This window comes from Talpa europaea (assembly GCF_964194135.1).
Source record: "Talpa europaea genome assembly, chromosome: 12".
Lineage (NCBI taxonomy): Eukaryota > Metazoa > Chordata > Mammalia > Eulipotyphla > Talpidae > Talpa > Talpa europaea.
This window is the reverse complement of record NC_140079.1, coordinates 89406651-89423195: the sequence shown is the minus strand read 5'-3', so window position 1 is coordinate 89423195 and position 16545 is coordinate 89406651. Positions and strand designations below refer to the sequence as shown.

General features: G+C 46.5%; 1 protein-coding gene across 2 annotated transcripts in view; it reads left to right on the top strand.

The window, feature by feature from the left end:
• PRKCB (protein kinase C beta) overlaps nt 1-16545 on the top strand; it is a gene marked incomplete at both ends in the record, with an annotated part of 248868 nt that overhangs the window by 183431 nt on the left and 48892 nt on the right. For both annotated transcript variants that reach the window (XM_084251362.1, XM_084251361.1), the window contains one exon: nt 11755-11928. In XM_084251362.1, coding sequence (XP_084107488.1) covers nt 11755-11928 — 174 coding nt within the window. The remainder of the gene's footprint in view (nt 1-11754; nt 11929-16545) is intronic.

Below are 16545 nucleotides of genomic sequence, written 5' to 3'. Positions count from 1 at the left end.
ACTCTTCCAATTCTGCTCCCTCCATCCTCATTGCCTCCAGTTTTTATGGAGCTCATACTGATTGCCAAAGACCATGCTGTGGATTTACATGTAGTACCTCATAATAATTCCCCCCACAGCCTTGCAAAGTAATTACTGATAATAACTCTATTATTCCTGTGTGGAATTTGTAAGTCAGAGAGGATGCGGGACTTCCCCTAGATCACGCAGCTGGTAGGAGGCAGTGCCAGGGTTTGATTTTCATTTTCTATCTCTAACAGCACTCTGCTCTACTTTGGGGTCCACTCATCTCCACCAAACTGCCAGTCTGTCTATCTTGTAACAGCAGTTTCAAGACCACTACAGAACTGCATAATGACATTTGTGGGTTCTTCCTTCCACTGTGAAGAAAACATTAAAAATTCTATCTTTTGACTACCTTGGGATAAAGACAAATATCTTAATATTATATGTATATTTTTCTCTCACCTAAGTTTGTTTTTTTCTTGTGATTTTAAAAGAAATTAAAATGCTTTCTTGAACCCCTAAAAAGGAGGTGGCCCTCAGCTCTGTGCCTAGGTGCTGGATGGCATTGGCCCTGGTCACTAGGATGGGAACCCCCTCAGCCCATCTCTTGAGTCACCTTCTGACTTGTCTCCCCCAAATCCATTGAGGTGCTTAATCAGTAGGCATTCAGGTTTGAGCACAAGAGAAGACCCAGAGAGTGAGCCTCCAGAGACAGTGTTTTCTGCTGGACCCAGCGCAGTGCTGAGTTCCAGAAGGAAGAGATTAAAAGGCAGTTTAGTTCAAACCAGTAACAAAGGCTTTTTCTAAAGTCTCTGAGCTTCTGTTGTGGGAGTGTATCCTAATTTTAATCTCATTAGTGGTGTGTATTCACACGCACACATGTACGCACATACATTAGCTGTGGTTATGTAACCTGAAGACAAAGGCGCTTCCCTTGATTTCGACCCGCTCTGCTATCTTCCGGCACCATATGGTGAGTTCCTTTATCGTATGATGCACAGATAGCTCAAAGTCGTTGCTACCTGTTCCCTTAATCCTCTGCTGCAGAACCTTTTGACATTTGCTGTCTGATCTTGGATTCCTGCCTTCTTGCTGGCTCTTTCCCAATTATGGCACCTTCCCCCCAACCCCCAATCTTTCATCTGCAACTCTGAGCGCAGCGTATTTTTGCCAACTCATCTCCCCACAGCCTTGTGAGGCCCCTCTACTCTCCTCATTCTTCTCAGTTTCTCCTCAATGAGGTGACATTGCATTCCCACCACCCCTACATTCTCACCTCAGAAGATAGTAGATTACAGAACAAGAAAATGCAAGGATCCATTTTCCCCAACAAAATTAATCGTATCAAAGAAAATGAAATACTTGGAAATAATGTTTTACATTTCTCTGCCCTGTGGCCATAGTGAATAAAGGGGATATTTTTTTATAACAATGTGGGATGCTTCTGTGTGTCTTACAGCAGCCGAGGGGAAAAGGGCAGCTGGAATGAGGAAACTTCCAGAAACCACAACTATTCCTCCCTGTTGGGTCTCCCAACATGCCATCCCTGATTCTTGATAACATCTCTCTCTGTCAATAGGCATCAGTACCAGCTCCCTCAACCTTATGTTATTTCTTAATTCTCAATGTTGGATTCTCAGATCTAGAATATTCTAGAATCCTAAAATACCAGGAAAGAGAATCGAAAGGGCCACTCCGGCTCTGGGATCCGTGTGAACCAATTAGCTATGACCGGGGTGGGAGGGGTGCCTTTTCCAGACTTCCATCAGGGGAGGGCAGACACAGACTCTGAAAAACACAAGTTCTATGGACATTTGTCTCAGGGAAGGAAGGAAATAACTGTCCTGGCTGGCCCATAGGCCAATGTGACAGTTTCCTTTAAGTCTTGAACACGTTGCCTGACACTTTGGGGGAAGCAAGACAAAGTTAAATCTAATCCTTTTTTTGAAAGACCAGAGAGCCTATTAACATGGACATCATGTCCCAGGTGATCATTCACAGCCTCTGGTCCAATTATTGTGCTGTCATCGCTCCTGCCTCTCTCCGCACATCCATTTCCATCGAATCTTTATGTGCTATTTCAGAAACTCACAGTCCTGTTAAGATGAATCCCTGGTTGCTAACAGTATCAATCATAATCCTTTCTACAACAAACATAGTAGTGGGAACTTGTGGGTCATAATCATCCAACACCCAGGGTAAATATTTTAGATGTACAAATATGGACACCAGCAAAGCTCTCTACTCGTAAACCAATCACGAGGGATATGGGGTTAGCAAAGTGAAGGTGACTCAGGAAACTCATAGGCTGAGGACGGGAGACTTGCATCCTCAAGCAACCACCTCCATTTTCTGGGTAAGGGGCTAGGGTTTTGTAGCAGAGTGCAGGGTAGGAAGAGGTGAGTCTTCTGTGGTCAGCACGCTGGAGCTGTTCCTGGCCTGGGAAAGTTACTTTCCCCACTTCTGTGAATCTCTTTTGGTCTGACCAGGAGGGACAAGAAGCCAGTAGTCATGGTTTTGTGATGTTTCGTATATTTTCAGTTCATCAGTTAACACAAGAACTTGAAGGAGTGAGATTCCTGCTGGGAGGCTTGTTTGAGGCTGTTTTAGGGGAGTTGATAGATGAGCAATTGGAGAAATGCACCTGTGTGTTCTAAAGGTTACAGCCGTGGCCAGTCCTGGGCACTGGTTTGTGCTTTCATTTCAACCCGCACTCCCCACCAATTGCAGTTTCACATCCTGTATTGACCTCACTCTGCAGAGATTGATCATTTATTTTAGGCATTGAGAACCTGTCTCAATGTTTCCTATCATTGCTTATTTAATCCTCACTGTGACCTTGGGTGCTCTTTTTATATCCATTTTACAGAAGAGGAAACGAGACTCAGAACGATGAGAGACCTATAAGTCATGAGAAGTGGACACAGGCTCAAACCCAGCGAGCCTGGCTCCCAGATGCATAACCACTAGGTCACATAGCCTCTGCTGCATTTAGCACGTTGCACACTTGCCTTGGAGAAAGCCCTTGTTCTCTATTTGTCTATAACACCAACAGAGGGAGGCTTGTGTGCACAGAACAGATCAGATTCTAGAGATAGGTTTCCTTTGTGCAGTCTAATTGTTGAATGAATGACAGGTCCTTAAGGGTTGCATTGCATTTTCTTTTGGTAAAAGGCATCAATTATAGGTTTGTTTACCTGGGCGCTATCTAAAAACAGCAAAAAAAAAACCTCTGCTTTTAACCATCAAGCTTTGTCAAATATAACATATGGTTCAAAGAAGATTGACTAAGCACACCTTTCACCAACATTGATTTTAGTTCCCAAAAGAACCGCTTCAATAACTTGAATTAATGCTTATTGATTCTATCCTATCGATTCCACTGATATCAGTAATTACAAATGATATGACCCAAAGTTTTGAAATAGTTCTTTCGCTTTTCTTATTACCATCCAATCAAAAAATCAAACACTTGTTATTAAGCCCAACTAAACATCTTCATTTAAAACTCAGGGGCTGGGTTTCAGATTGAAAACCTGTTCCTTGTTCTCATCCCTCTCCCTGTCACCTGTCACTCTGAGTCATTCCTTCCTGGGTGTAGTGGTATTTGCTTAACAATAGCAAGTCCACAGGAGCTAGAGATGACTAGCCTAATAGTATCTGCATTCTAAACTTCTTTCTGCATGTCCGTGACTTTCTGTGAGGGTGGGCAAAACTTCAGCTTGATTACATTTAAGGCTATGAGCCGACATCATTTTATTTTTTTTTAAAGATTTATTTTTATTTATACAAGATTTGGGGTACAGGCCAGAGGCGTGGGAAGATGAGAGGATTCACCAGAGACAGAGCGGGTAGCAGAACAGGCAGATGGACCAAAAACACTGCTGAGGGGAGCAGCGGGCGAGACAGGAGAGGTCTGCCACGCCATGTGTATCTCCCTGGCCAGCCGGGAATCGAACTCAAGCTGCAGAGGCTGCAGACAGCTTCACAGCGCTGCGCTCAACCTGCTGCGCCACCGGGGAGGCCCCAACATCATTTTAAAGGACGTAAATCTTAGTAACTCATGTCAGCCTGACTTCTGATCTATAGGCTCAGTTTATCCATCACAGATCCATGCCTCTCCCATTAGTGACATTCCCCATAGAGTGACACATTCATGTCAATCAATAAAGCTACACCAACACGTCATTATCATTTGGAGTCCACCCAGGGTTCCCTCTTGGTGCTGCCCATTTTATGGGTTTGGACCAATATCTAATGACGCTTGTGCACCATTATAGTATCGTATGGGTGTTCACGGCCCTAAAAACCCTCTGCTCTGCCTGTTCCTCTCTCCCTCCCCCTTACCCCTAGCAACACTGATCTTTTCACTGTCTCCATGGTTTTGCCTTTTTCAGAATGTCATATAGTTGGAATCATACAGTATGCAACCATATAAAGAGATTTTATTTTAAATACAGAAAACCTTACATAATAAATCATGAAATTACCAAGTTGTATCATCTGAGTGGCTCCGCATGCCAAATATCACTGCTCTTATTTTGGTCTAGCCGATTGTACCCGCAGAGTGATTCAGTCCTATCTAGATTCACGCTATTAGCTCCCAATTACTGTCTTTTCCCCACTATATCACTTTTCAATATTTCCTCAAGTACTCCTTCAATTAGCAAGTCTATCCTGTTGCCTATTCCCAAACAAGCGATTAGAAGCCAGAAATCATTTTTAGACTGTTCACTTCCAGTTTGCTGCTAGTGGCAAATGCACTGGCTTCCCCCAAACCACACAAGTCCGTAGTCGATGAGTGTCACTACCTTCAAATACAAATCGATACACACCTCTGTGTGGAGACAGACACTAAGAAAATGTGACCCAAACTTTGAATGATAAGAAATCACTTTGGAGACTCAGAATTAGAGCCTTTGGGGAGGGGCCTTGGAAGAGCCTCACATGGTAATAACTCACCAGCTACCATGCACGCATGTGCTGTGTTCTTTCTACATGTTAAGCTCATGTTTCATATCATTTGGTCCTCATCACCACCCCGTGAACTGATGGACTTCCTGCCTTCCAGACCCACGTCCAGCAAGCTGTAAGAATGGGTTGGTGTGGCTCTGCCCCTGTTCAGGGACCCCGGTTATAAAATGGGGTGGCTTCAGGCCCTCAGCTTCTCATCCCCAGCCCTCTCTGAAGGGGCTTTGGCAAATCTGTGTGTCAAGAAAATGAGTCTGAGAGCTTGGAAATGGGGGTCTGTAGTCCCTTCCCCATGAGTTGACAGGCGGTTTGCTGATTCCACAGGGAAGGTCTGTCTGCTGAGCGCATAGCCCCCCTCAGGAGGCTCCTCTCAGCCTCTCCAAGAGGACCATGGCCCACACCACCTCTCAAGCTGGACAGTACGACCTTGCCTTTCTCTGCACTCTGGGGAAAGATCTCCTGGGACATAGATGTCATGGACATTTTGCTCTGTTGCTGTGGCTCATTTTCTGCCTTTCTCTTTCTCCAGTCTTGAGAAGTGGGAGAGAAGCACTACACCCACAGAAAGAGCTGGGACTTCCCTCCTGTTCTCCGTAATTATGCTTTCACTTCAACAATATGGCTTGCTCTGTGCTGGCCACTGAGCGTTCCCTGCATGTCACTTCCTCTCTCAATAGCCCTGGGAGGGTGGGACGATCATTTTGTCCTTCTGATGGATGAGGGAGCTGAGGCCCAGAGAAGCTGAGTAACTTGCCTGGCATCACACAGCAAGTGCATGATAGAGTCAGGATTTGAACTCACGAATCCCGAAGTGAACTTGCACCTACTGTGATTTTACAATTCTGATTTGATAGAAACTTCTCTCTAACCCATCAGACTCTGTTGGTGTCATGACCTCATTCTTACATTAAGAGTTTGTCAGGCTGCCTGCCATTTGTTGTAAAGACGAGGCTGTTGAAGCTAACCTTCATTTTGTAACCCAGCCAAATTTATCCCCAAATCCTACTCGTGCGTGGGTGAATGCCCTTGGAGGAGCAAGCAGGGTTGTTTAGCCAGTGCCGGCCCCTGATCACTACACCATCCTCGTGGCCTCTGGCCAGCTCCCTACCCCACCCCCACCCCCAGGGGAGGCCAGGCCTGGCACAAGAAGTCCCCAAATATTTAGAAGATTCTGATTTAATTGATCTGGAGTGTGGCCCAAGCACCAGCTTCTAAAAGCTCCGCAGGGAATTCTAATGGGCAGCCTGAGGAAACAAGCAGGCAAGGCAAACCCAAGGAGAGAATGGGTGAAGGGCGGAGGTTGTGTTTGCCTTGAAACTTCAAGGAGCTGATCTGAGGTCGGCTCTGCAGGTCTTCAGAAGGGCCGGGGGTGGAGAACCTGACAGGAGAAAGCCTCAGAGAGCAGGGTCTACTCAAAGAGGTGGCATCCTGACATAGAGGGGGATACAGGCCTCACAGCAGATGAGCACCCCAGACCTGACCCAGCCTTGTCCAAAGCCTGCTCCCTAGTGTTGAGGGGAGAGGAAAGGAGGCGTGGGGCTGGGGTCCCCTGGAGACCTGCAGTGCACACACAGGCTTTCACTCATATCTTGTGCCTCTCCTGTGCCTGCCTCAGCTCACTGCACCCTGCAGATCCTCTCCTCCCAAATGAGTGTTTGGGGACCTAGCGCTCCCCACTTTTCTCTCCCTTTCCCTCTGCCCCGCTCCTGCTCCTTCTCTCCCTGTCGCTCCCTCTCTCTCTCTCCACCATCTGAGTTCATCAAGTTGGAATCTGTTCCCCAGCCATTTGTGTTAGTGAAGCTTGCAGGCTCCGGCAGGGCACGATGATTTGCTCACCCTGCTCCTTCTCCTCCTCCTCTTCTGACCCTGCTGTAGGGATGTTATTAAGAACATCACCCGTCACTGCACTGCGTGTTCGGTTTTAGACCTAAGTCCCAGGGTAAGTTTATTTCCATCTCAGAAATTATTTTCATTATAGAAAATAGGAATGTTTGTTATGCTTGGTGAATCTCTGCTTGTTTTGGCCTCCAAGGAGGGGAGAAAGAGAGAGAAAAGATGAACACACACGTTTACTACATGATTTAGAATCATTGTAAGTACTTTTATTGAAGTATAATTTACATGTCATAACATCTGCTTCTTTTTGTAATATAATCCTGATTGCAACCTCAAATTCTTTGCGATGGGATTGGTAATCGCCATGTATAAATTAAACAGTGCTGAGACCTAAGTAACTGAAGATCTTAAGCAATCTAAAGGCTTTGAGGTTTTTTATAGTTACTTTCTTGCCCAGATCTTTTCATTCATTCATTTGACAAGTATTGAGTGTCTTCTCCATGCTGGATGGTGGGACTCTGGCAGTGAGCAAGCTCACTAGAGCTTACATTCTAGTGAGGGAAGAAAATAACCAAGCAGAGGTCAAAAAATGCCAGGTGATGGTTAATTCCAGAGTATACAATTTCCTTCTCCCTTCGTCTTTACTGAAACCCTGTAGCTGGGACAGAGCAAAGTCCTCTGCTCAGGGCCTGGTCAGAAGCCCTGGTTGCAGGCTTCCTGTGACTGTTTTATGAAAGGCAGAAGCATGCACACAGGAAGTCATTTTAGTGTCGATAGGGATGACTGGGAGAAGGCCTCCTAGAACTCTCTCCCTGCTCAGTCCGTGTCTTTCTCCCCAAACTTTCCTTGCAGTAGGGGCAAAGTGCAAATGCTAACAGGCACTCCCAAGGACATGCCCTGTGGGCACAGGAACCTCAAAGCTAAAAGGGTGAATGAAGAGATGGCAGGATAGAACCTGGGAGGAACCTCTGGGTGGGCCTTTGTGGTTGCAGACAAAGCCAAAGTTGCTGCATTAAAAAAAAAATGCCGGTGAGATTAATGCTGTGAAGGAAAACAGAGCAGAGGAAGGGGGTGCGGAACTGACAAAGGAGGCTGCGGCTGGAGAAATGGTGGTCAGGGGGACTGCAAGGAGGCCACGTCAAGGGAGAGGAGCGAGCTAACTGCTGAGCAGAGTGGAGGGGCAGGGAAGCTTCTAGGCAGGTTGAGTGACACGAGCACTCCTGACTTTGTAAATGAATCCTGGGTTGTGTGGAGAACAGAGTGAGTGGAGGCAGAGAGTCTATTAGTAGGCAACTGCACAAGACTGGGCTGGAGATGGTGGTGGCGGACCAGGAGGGAGGTGAATGTAGAGCTGATGAACCTTGTTAATGCATTGGGTGGGGGGTGGAAGAGAGAGGAATTGGGGGGCACTCAGTTTGGCTTTGGGCCTTTGGCAGGTGTCTGTTGAAGTTGGGGAAGTGGGAACAGCATCTTCGGTCCCTGTCTCTGCCCTCTCTTATCAGGGAGCAGATGGACCCACGGCTCCCTCTGGGAAGTCCTTTGAGCAAGCTGTCAACTGGGGGTTGGTGCTGGCTTGCAGAGATCACAGCAGTCCCCTTGGTGGGTCGCTCATGGTGTCTATTGTGGTAGTTACCTGTGAATGCAGTGTTACTTGGTCTTGGGTCTTTGCAGAGGTAGTCAGGTTAAGAGGGGGTCAAATGGGGTCAGGGACCAGTGACTGGTGTCTATAAGAGGAGATTTGAACACAGACACAGAAAGAGGCCCAGGAATGGACACCATGTGAAGACAGAGGGAGCGATTAGAGTGATGTGTCTATCCTCCAAGGAGTGCTGCAGGTGGCTGGCACCCCCAGAAACTGGGGGAAGTTGGCAACAGATTCTCCCTTGGAGCCTCTAGAGAGAACCAGCTCAGCCAACACCTTGATTTCGGACTTCCAGCCCCCAGACCAAAGAAATAATAAATTCCTGCTGCTTGAAGCCACCCAGTTTCTGGTTCTTTGTTACACCAGCCCCGAGAAAGCAGTGCAACCGCCTGGTATTTGCCCAATACACTGCTGAGTTAAGGCATGTACTTTCTACCCTATTCCACAAAGTTCTCTTATTATGTTGGTGTCTAGATTCCAGAGAGAAGGAAATGAAGGCTCAGAGCTTAGTGGCTCTCCCGAGGCCTTGTAGCTAGTATGTGGTGGAGCTTGGACACGCACCAGGTCTTCTAACTCGAAAATCTGTGCCCTAACCAGGACTCTGCACTGTCAGGGATCCAATTGTAGGTCCCTTTCACCATTTGGATTCACCAGTAAAGTTCATCACAACAAACTTTTTAGCCGGGAGCCCCCAGGCTACTTTCTTTCATTTTTTTCTGCTGTCACTTGAGTGCTGCCATTTATCACATCTCTCCCAGATGCTTGGTAACAGATGTGGCTTGGAATTTGATAAGAACATCACTTCAGCACATCCTTTCAATCTGTTTGGAATCCTCCCCCTGGAGAGGGAGGGACAGCTGAACAAACAGCCCACGCCCTCCATGTTGATATCAACGCAGTGGCAGCTCCAGAAACTCAGGAGACGATTAATAAAAGTTCATTTCCCCTTAAAGGAATCATTTAGAACCAGTGCCAGGGTGGTGGCTATTTTTCTGCCATTTTTCTCTCCATGCTGATGCTTCAGGTGTAGAGGAGATAAGAGCTTGTCAGGCCCCTCCATGCTTGGAAGCAGGGACGTGTCAGTCCTGTGTGTGGGCATCACCATTGCCTAGCATCCTGCCCCCACACGGGGTCCCCACAAAGCTTGTGGATGGATGAACTGGGATCGTGACTGCAGTGCAGACCAAGCTCATCTCACAAATTGAATGAGTGGTTTGTTAATGACTATATGAGAAATGGAGAAAGGAAATGACTTTAGCCTGCAGGATCCCAACCCTCACTGGGCGGTTGGGTAGGAAGAGGTGGAACAGGGCTGGGTTCTGGAGCCGAATGTGACAACCCCCTGAAGCAATTAGCAGCCTGACAGGGGAAGTCATGGAGCTTAGGGCTCAGAGTCAGCCGGTGCTTAGTTAAGAGTGGATTTAGGACCTGGGAGTCCTAGGCAGTGATACTTCTGAGTGGAGTGACTTTGGACAAGACACTTCTCTAAGTCCTGGTTCCCTCCGTGTGAAATTGGGCCAGCAGCAGTAGCCTCGCTACCTGGGCCAACTGTAGTGCAGGGAGGAAGCTGAGAGGTTACCCTAATCTGTCCCCAGCCAGCCTCCTCCCTCGTACTGGCCCGTGCTGTACTGTTTGCTGGATCCTCGGATTCTGCAGAGACCATTGTTTGCTGCATGTCAGAGGGCCGGGAGTGGGGTCTGGAATTTGAGTTCTAGAGCTTGAATACTCGCTTCTTGCAGGACTACTAGGCCAAATATGTGGATCCAGGTAAACCAGGTAATTCTAAGGTAGCACATGCTCTTACCTGTGCTCCAAATGTGCCACCCCCATCTCTGCCTCACTGGTCCTGCTGATATTCCAGTCCCAGCTTCACTGCCACTTTTCCAGAGCACCTTCTGCTGACCCATCAAATCAAGTGAAGTCCCCAGGGAAACATTTCTGGAGCACAGTGCATTTCTGTGTCAGAGGTTTAATTGCAATGGGCATTGTCATTATTTATGCTGTCATAAATAATGAGGGCAGCAACCTTGTCATTCTGCCTCCCCCAGTGCCTGACTCAGTGCCTGGCATAGCCTAGTTGATGTCTACTGAATGAAAGAATGAATGAATGAGTAAATGAATGGATGAATTGAACCAGCTGGCCACATCCCAGATAAGACTAGGAAAGGTGATACATTGGGAAAACAAAAAGAGTGTGTTTAACCAAACCCAAGAATAAAACAAACCAGGGTAACAGGTACACTCAGCAGTAGAACATTTAAAGGCAGAGATGAAGGAGTCAGCTAGACCTGAGTTCAGATCCTGGTCCTGGCCCTAACTGAATTGCTCATGTGACAGTTTCCTTACCTTCCCTGAACCTGAGTTTCCTGAAAAGTAGTGTCCTTGCTGTACCTACCTCCTGGGGTCTTGTGTAAAGTAAATGAGAAATAATACATAAAACTGTTAATTGCCACATTGATAAGATTAAAAATATAGTGGCTTTTGATATTATTTGCAAAATATCTCAATGTGTGTGGTGTGCATTTCCTTCAGTCTGACTGCTTCTTCCTCCAGCCTTTCCAGAAGCCTTGGGCCAAATGGTCCTCTTCTACACTCCTAGAGAAGTTTCTTGAGAATGGTCCCTTCAGGTGTCTTTTCCCTCTGGCATTGTCATAACTGGTGGAAATAATAATGTGTCATGAGCCATACTGGTTACCTTGCCCTGATTGTAATCACAGCTACAGGGAGGAAGCCTCAGAACAACAGGAGAGGATGGTAATATATTGCACCAATCATCCCTGTAATTAATGTCCAAGGTCTGTCTTCCTCTATGGGGTGCAGGTTGGAGAATACATCTGCTTGGTTATTACCATATCCTCAGTGCGAGAAGACTCTGAGTGAATACTAAATAACTTAATGAATAAGATAACAAGTCCCTCAAATACAGTTTTAGCAGGCATTCACTCATACCCTCATTCAACAGCTATTTATTGAACTTCTGATATCTTCTGGGCAATTTCCAGACTCTTGGATTGCACCAGTGAACCAAACAGTCACAGAAACCTGCCCTCATCGGGGTTATATTCTGGCCATGTTGGTTGGGCATTGATACATGTTCCCAAAGGGATCCCTTCTAGGTCATCAATCTGGGAACCATTCTCTACTGATGGGGTACAGCCATTCAAAGTATGAGGTCCATGGAAAACATCATCTGAGGTTGCAGTGTCAACACAGGGTGTGGATTCGAGTGAGCACTAGCAGCTGCCCGAGGCTTTCCTGGGACCTTCCACCCACCCTTACATGCTTGCCTGCTTTTCCAGGTCATGCTCTCAGAGCGAAAAGGCACAGATGAGCTCTATGCTGTGAAGATCCTGAAGAAGGACGTGGTGATCCAGGACGATGATGTGGAGTGTACGATGGTGGAGAAGCGGGTGCTGGCCCTGCCTGGGAAGCCGCCGTTCCTCACCCAGCTGCACTCCTGCTTCCAGACCATGGTAACTGTCAGGACCCTGGCCATTCCCCCCACCAGGGTTTTGGCGCCTTTCCTTTTCTAAGTCATCTTAGTAATGTGGGATCTGGGCGAGGGCCTCAGTTTCTTCATCTGTAAAATGGATGGACAGTCATAGCCACGTCCTGTAGTTGTTGCAAAAAGGAATGAGATTATACGAGGAGTGCTGTAACCTGTGCTTGGTACCTGGAAAATGCTCACTGGTTATTGGTTATTGATTATTCAATACACAGACATTTAGCATTGGCCTTGGTCTTCACCAAGTGCTGGGGAAAGAATTGAGTAAGCTAGGTCCTATTTGGGGAATATTTATGGTCTTATTGCACAGGAAATAATGACAAAACATGCAAAAGGTGATGTGATAGCATGCATTTGGACTGGCGGATGGTCCAGAGATTACACCTGATTGCCAGAATGGTGTCTGATTTTGGGTGGAAAAAAAAGATTTTCCACTGCAAACAGTTTCTCCAAATCCCAAACAATATTCCTTACCACAGGCCATCAAGGAAGTAAACATTTTAGGCAAATGTTTATAGTGATCTCTGAGGGACCAGTGGTTCACCAATCTCTTTTTGGTGTCTGTTGAGTGATAAGGTCTTTCCAGAATGTCGTTTGTGCTACTGCAGACAGAATCAAATGCTGGAATAGTGTTTGCCCAGGTAAGGAGCATGTGCTGCTATGTGAAATGGACCCGGGCAGTATTAAGGGTAATTCTGGGCGGGGGTGGGAGGGTATAGATTTTAAATTACATGCCCCTTGCAATTCTCTTTAAAGTCTTCTGAGCACTCAGGGAGAGAACACTGGCTCTCCGTGCTAGCAAGCCTGTCACATCTTAACAAAGAGAGAGGATCAGGCTTCTGGCTCTGGGCTTTAGAAAATAGCAGTTTCTAAATCATTGCTTGGCTTTTTGTTTATATATTGTTTTACAGATTTCTTCCATATGACAGCACTGTAAGTCTTTTAGTTCTTAGATTTGAACAGAGATATTAAAAAACAAATATAGAAAGCCACGTAAAATAGCTGTTGTGGTAATGAGTTCTTACAAGGTTGCATTTCTTAGACCACCATTCAGGTCTGGGAGCCTGAATGGCTGCATTCTATTTTTTTTTTTAAAGATTTATTTATTTATGCATATAAGAACTGGGGTACAGGCCTCTCTCATGTGTGGCATGAGAGAATTTACCAGAGACAGAGTGGGGAGCAGAACAGGCAGACTGACTGAAATACACTGCTGAGGGGAGCAACGGGCGAGACAGGAGAGGTCTGCTGCGCCATGTGGGTATCTCCCTGGCTGGGGACTGAACTCATGCTTCAGTGGCTATGGATAGCTTCATAGGTTGCACCTTAACCCCTCGTGCCACCAGGGAGGTCCTTCTCTGCATTCTAATCTCAATCTCCTTCCAGTGGCTGCTTGACCTCTTCATATGTCATTACAGTCTTGTCACTACCGTAGTTTAATCTATTGTTTTCAGAAGAACTGGGGTGTAGTCCAGATGTGCGGGGGATGAGAGAATTCACCAGAACAGGGCAGGGAGCAGAACAGGCAGACTGACTGAAATACACTGCTGAGGAGAGCAGAGGGCGTACAGGAGAGGTCTGCTGCGCCATGTGGGTAGCTCCCTGGCAAGGATGGAACTCAGGCCATGGCAGTGATAGTGCTGAGGCTTAACCCCTAGGCCCCCAGGGAGACCCTGCTACCATAGTTTAATATTCTCCACTTGTGGACATTTGATGTCTCTACGTCTTTGAATATAGTGATTTCCACCTCTCCCCTCCCATTCTTATTTCTTGTTGAAGATCTTGGGCTGCTTGACTCAGAGCATTTCCATGGTCTGGATTTTGGGCATCTCCACACATTTCCTCTGTCCTCTGTCCTTATGCAAATCAGTAGTTGAGCACAGAGGCTCTGGCAGACTCGGCAAGACTGTAGGAGGGTGTGTGTGCTTTCATTCGAAGGCACATAGTGTCCACTCACTCTCTTCTGGTGATGTTGCCAAGTGCTGATGCTCTGTACCTGGGTCTATTGATGCACTAACATGGTAAGATGGTAGTATCCGAATTCCATCATCTCTTCTTCTTTTTTTTATTTGAATATTTTATTTTATATAATTCTTACATCTTTTTTCATCTTTGTACAATGTATGCATTTTCATTTTGGTTATATTCCCCCTACAATTGCACCCCCCCTTATTTTGACTCTAGTCCTTCCTTTCCCTGCCCCTCCCCCCATATCATCTCTTTTTCATTTTTCACTTGAAATGCTTTTATAAAGAGAGGTCTCCCCTCATCTATGGCCTGGTTCCCTGGTGGGGCAGTTCATATATAAAAGGGAAGCTAAAGCTTGGTTCTTTCCCTTTATAGAAGAGTCTTCATGGATTGGTTCATTATTAGCTTTCTATGGTGAGTGAAGCTTTCTGCGTAAATATAAGCTTTGAGGAAGCAGACAGCCAGTGGAAAGAAAAGTATTAAGTGAGCAGTAATGCACATTATATGGGGACTTGGCAAAGACTAGGAAGGAGGGGTTTACCCCTCTCTAGACCAGATCGCTGAATTTAATAGGGGCCAGAGATGTTTGGTCCTAAGGGTACTCAAGGGGTGGCAGAAACAGACTCTTAAACCTGTGTACCCTTTATTCCCATGCCTGCTGCTTTGCCCACTGGTGGACCCAGGTCAACTCACAGATGTCACTAGAGGGAGGACAGTTTCTGGTTAATTGACAAGGATAGACCCACATGGAGATCTTGTTCTCAAGGTGGAGGCTGGACTGACTTGGAGCAGCAGTTTTCCTTTTCAGTTAGATGTGTTGAGATTGCAGGAAGTTAGTCATTTGTGACTAATATTCGTTAAGGTATAATATCTTCGCTTGTAATTTATTGCTTGAAAAAATGACAAGGCAAGGTGAATTTGAGGTCATTCCTTTTAATATTGAGCCACCTCACCTCCCTTGTATGTCGATGTGCTTTCTGGAATCAGATGGTAGGGCTCACTTGACATGAAAATGGTGCCATGTTCTGCATTCCCTCAAGGAGCCTCACATGCCAGGCCAGAGAGGTTAAAGGCAGAGAGAGCATAGGACAGGTGAGTTCCATGGCTCCTGATCTTGCATGGGGTGAATGCCCCAGGTTGGAGAGTTTTACCATTCAGCAGGGCCAGGGATGGAACCCACTGCTTGTTTTGTGTCTTTGGACTGTGTTGTTCGGTGAGGGGTGGGAATGTGAAACTTCAAATACTGACATGGCGCTTGGCTTGGGGAGACGTGCTCACTGCCAGCGAGATGCCTCCTGGGGGACGAGCAGACACCCCTCGGTCTCATCTCTCCTCGGCTGCACATGTTCATTGAGTGAAGAGGCTCCATTTAAGTTATTTATTGGGTAACCACTTATATTTTTATTTCATATATGTTTATTTTAAAGACGTCCAATAATGCCTAGTGTGTGCATGTGAAGCACAGGGCTGACAATTTTAAACTGCTGACAATTTGGACCCTCAAACTGTCAGCCCTGGTACATTTCACAGCCCTGGTACATTTCAGGGCCAGGACCTGAGCCCAGGCAGCATGACTCCAAGAGGCTTTTCCATGTAAACCCTATGTTCTGAGGTCTTTTGTGTGTGTTGAGTGGGAATCACCCCATTTCTGATGGCCTGACCTCCCTGGGGCATTCCTCCAGCAGCCAGCCTTTGTCCAGGCTATGGCAGGGTCCTGAGCTCTTACCCAGCTTTGCTCACCTCTCACCTGCTGGGAAACGCCAGAGCGCTCCATCCCTCAGCTTACCCATCTCTGGAGCAGACTTGGCTCTTCCATCTGAGCAACTTCCTTTGTGTGGACCTTCCAAAACTCTGTTCCATTCTAGCTGCACAGACATCTGGCAACAGAAGGAAATAGCACTCATCCCACTTTGTAGGTGAAAAGGTTGCAGTTTCCTTCCACCCAGTGTGGCATCACCATGCACCCAACTTAGAGCCCAAGGCTTTGTTACTGCCTTATGTGGTCTAATACCTTAAATGGTCTTAACCGTAGTGGTAAATCAACAAAAAGCAGTAGCTAGTGACACCTCAGCAGGTGTCAGGCTCTGTGCCAAGACTAAGGGATGCTTAATTTTGTCCTCCCAACACGCTCTGGAGTAAGCACCTTACTCTCCCCAATGTATAGATGTGGGCGATGATATTCAGAGTTGTGAAGTAACTCAGACATAGTCACCCTGTTGCTACCTTGTAGCACAGGACTTTATCCTGCAGGAACTCCAGAACCTCAAGCTGGAAGCGTTTGCTGTCCTGCTCTGCCTTCCTCAGATTCTGTCTCTAATTCATAAACAATCATCACTTGCATGATCACAGCTTGTCATCACCTAAACGCTAAGAATTACAGTCCGTGTTTTGCATGATGAAGCCTCAGAAAGATGAAATGGTCCAGGGCACACAGGTTTCCTAAAGCCTCTTCAGATGTTCTGTCCTGTGAAAGAGTCACCTGCTTACCCCACCAGACATTGCAATACTGGGAAAGAATCTTGGTGGAAGTGATCTTTTAATTTTTAAAAAGATTTATTTATTTATGCATACAAGAACTGGGGTGTAGGCCAGAGAGGCAGGGTCTGTGTTTGTGAGA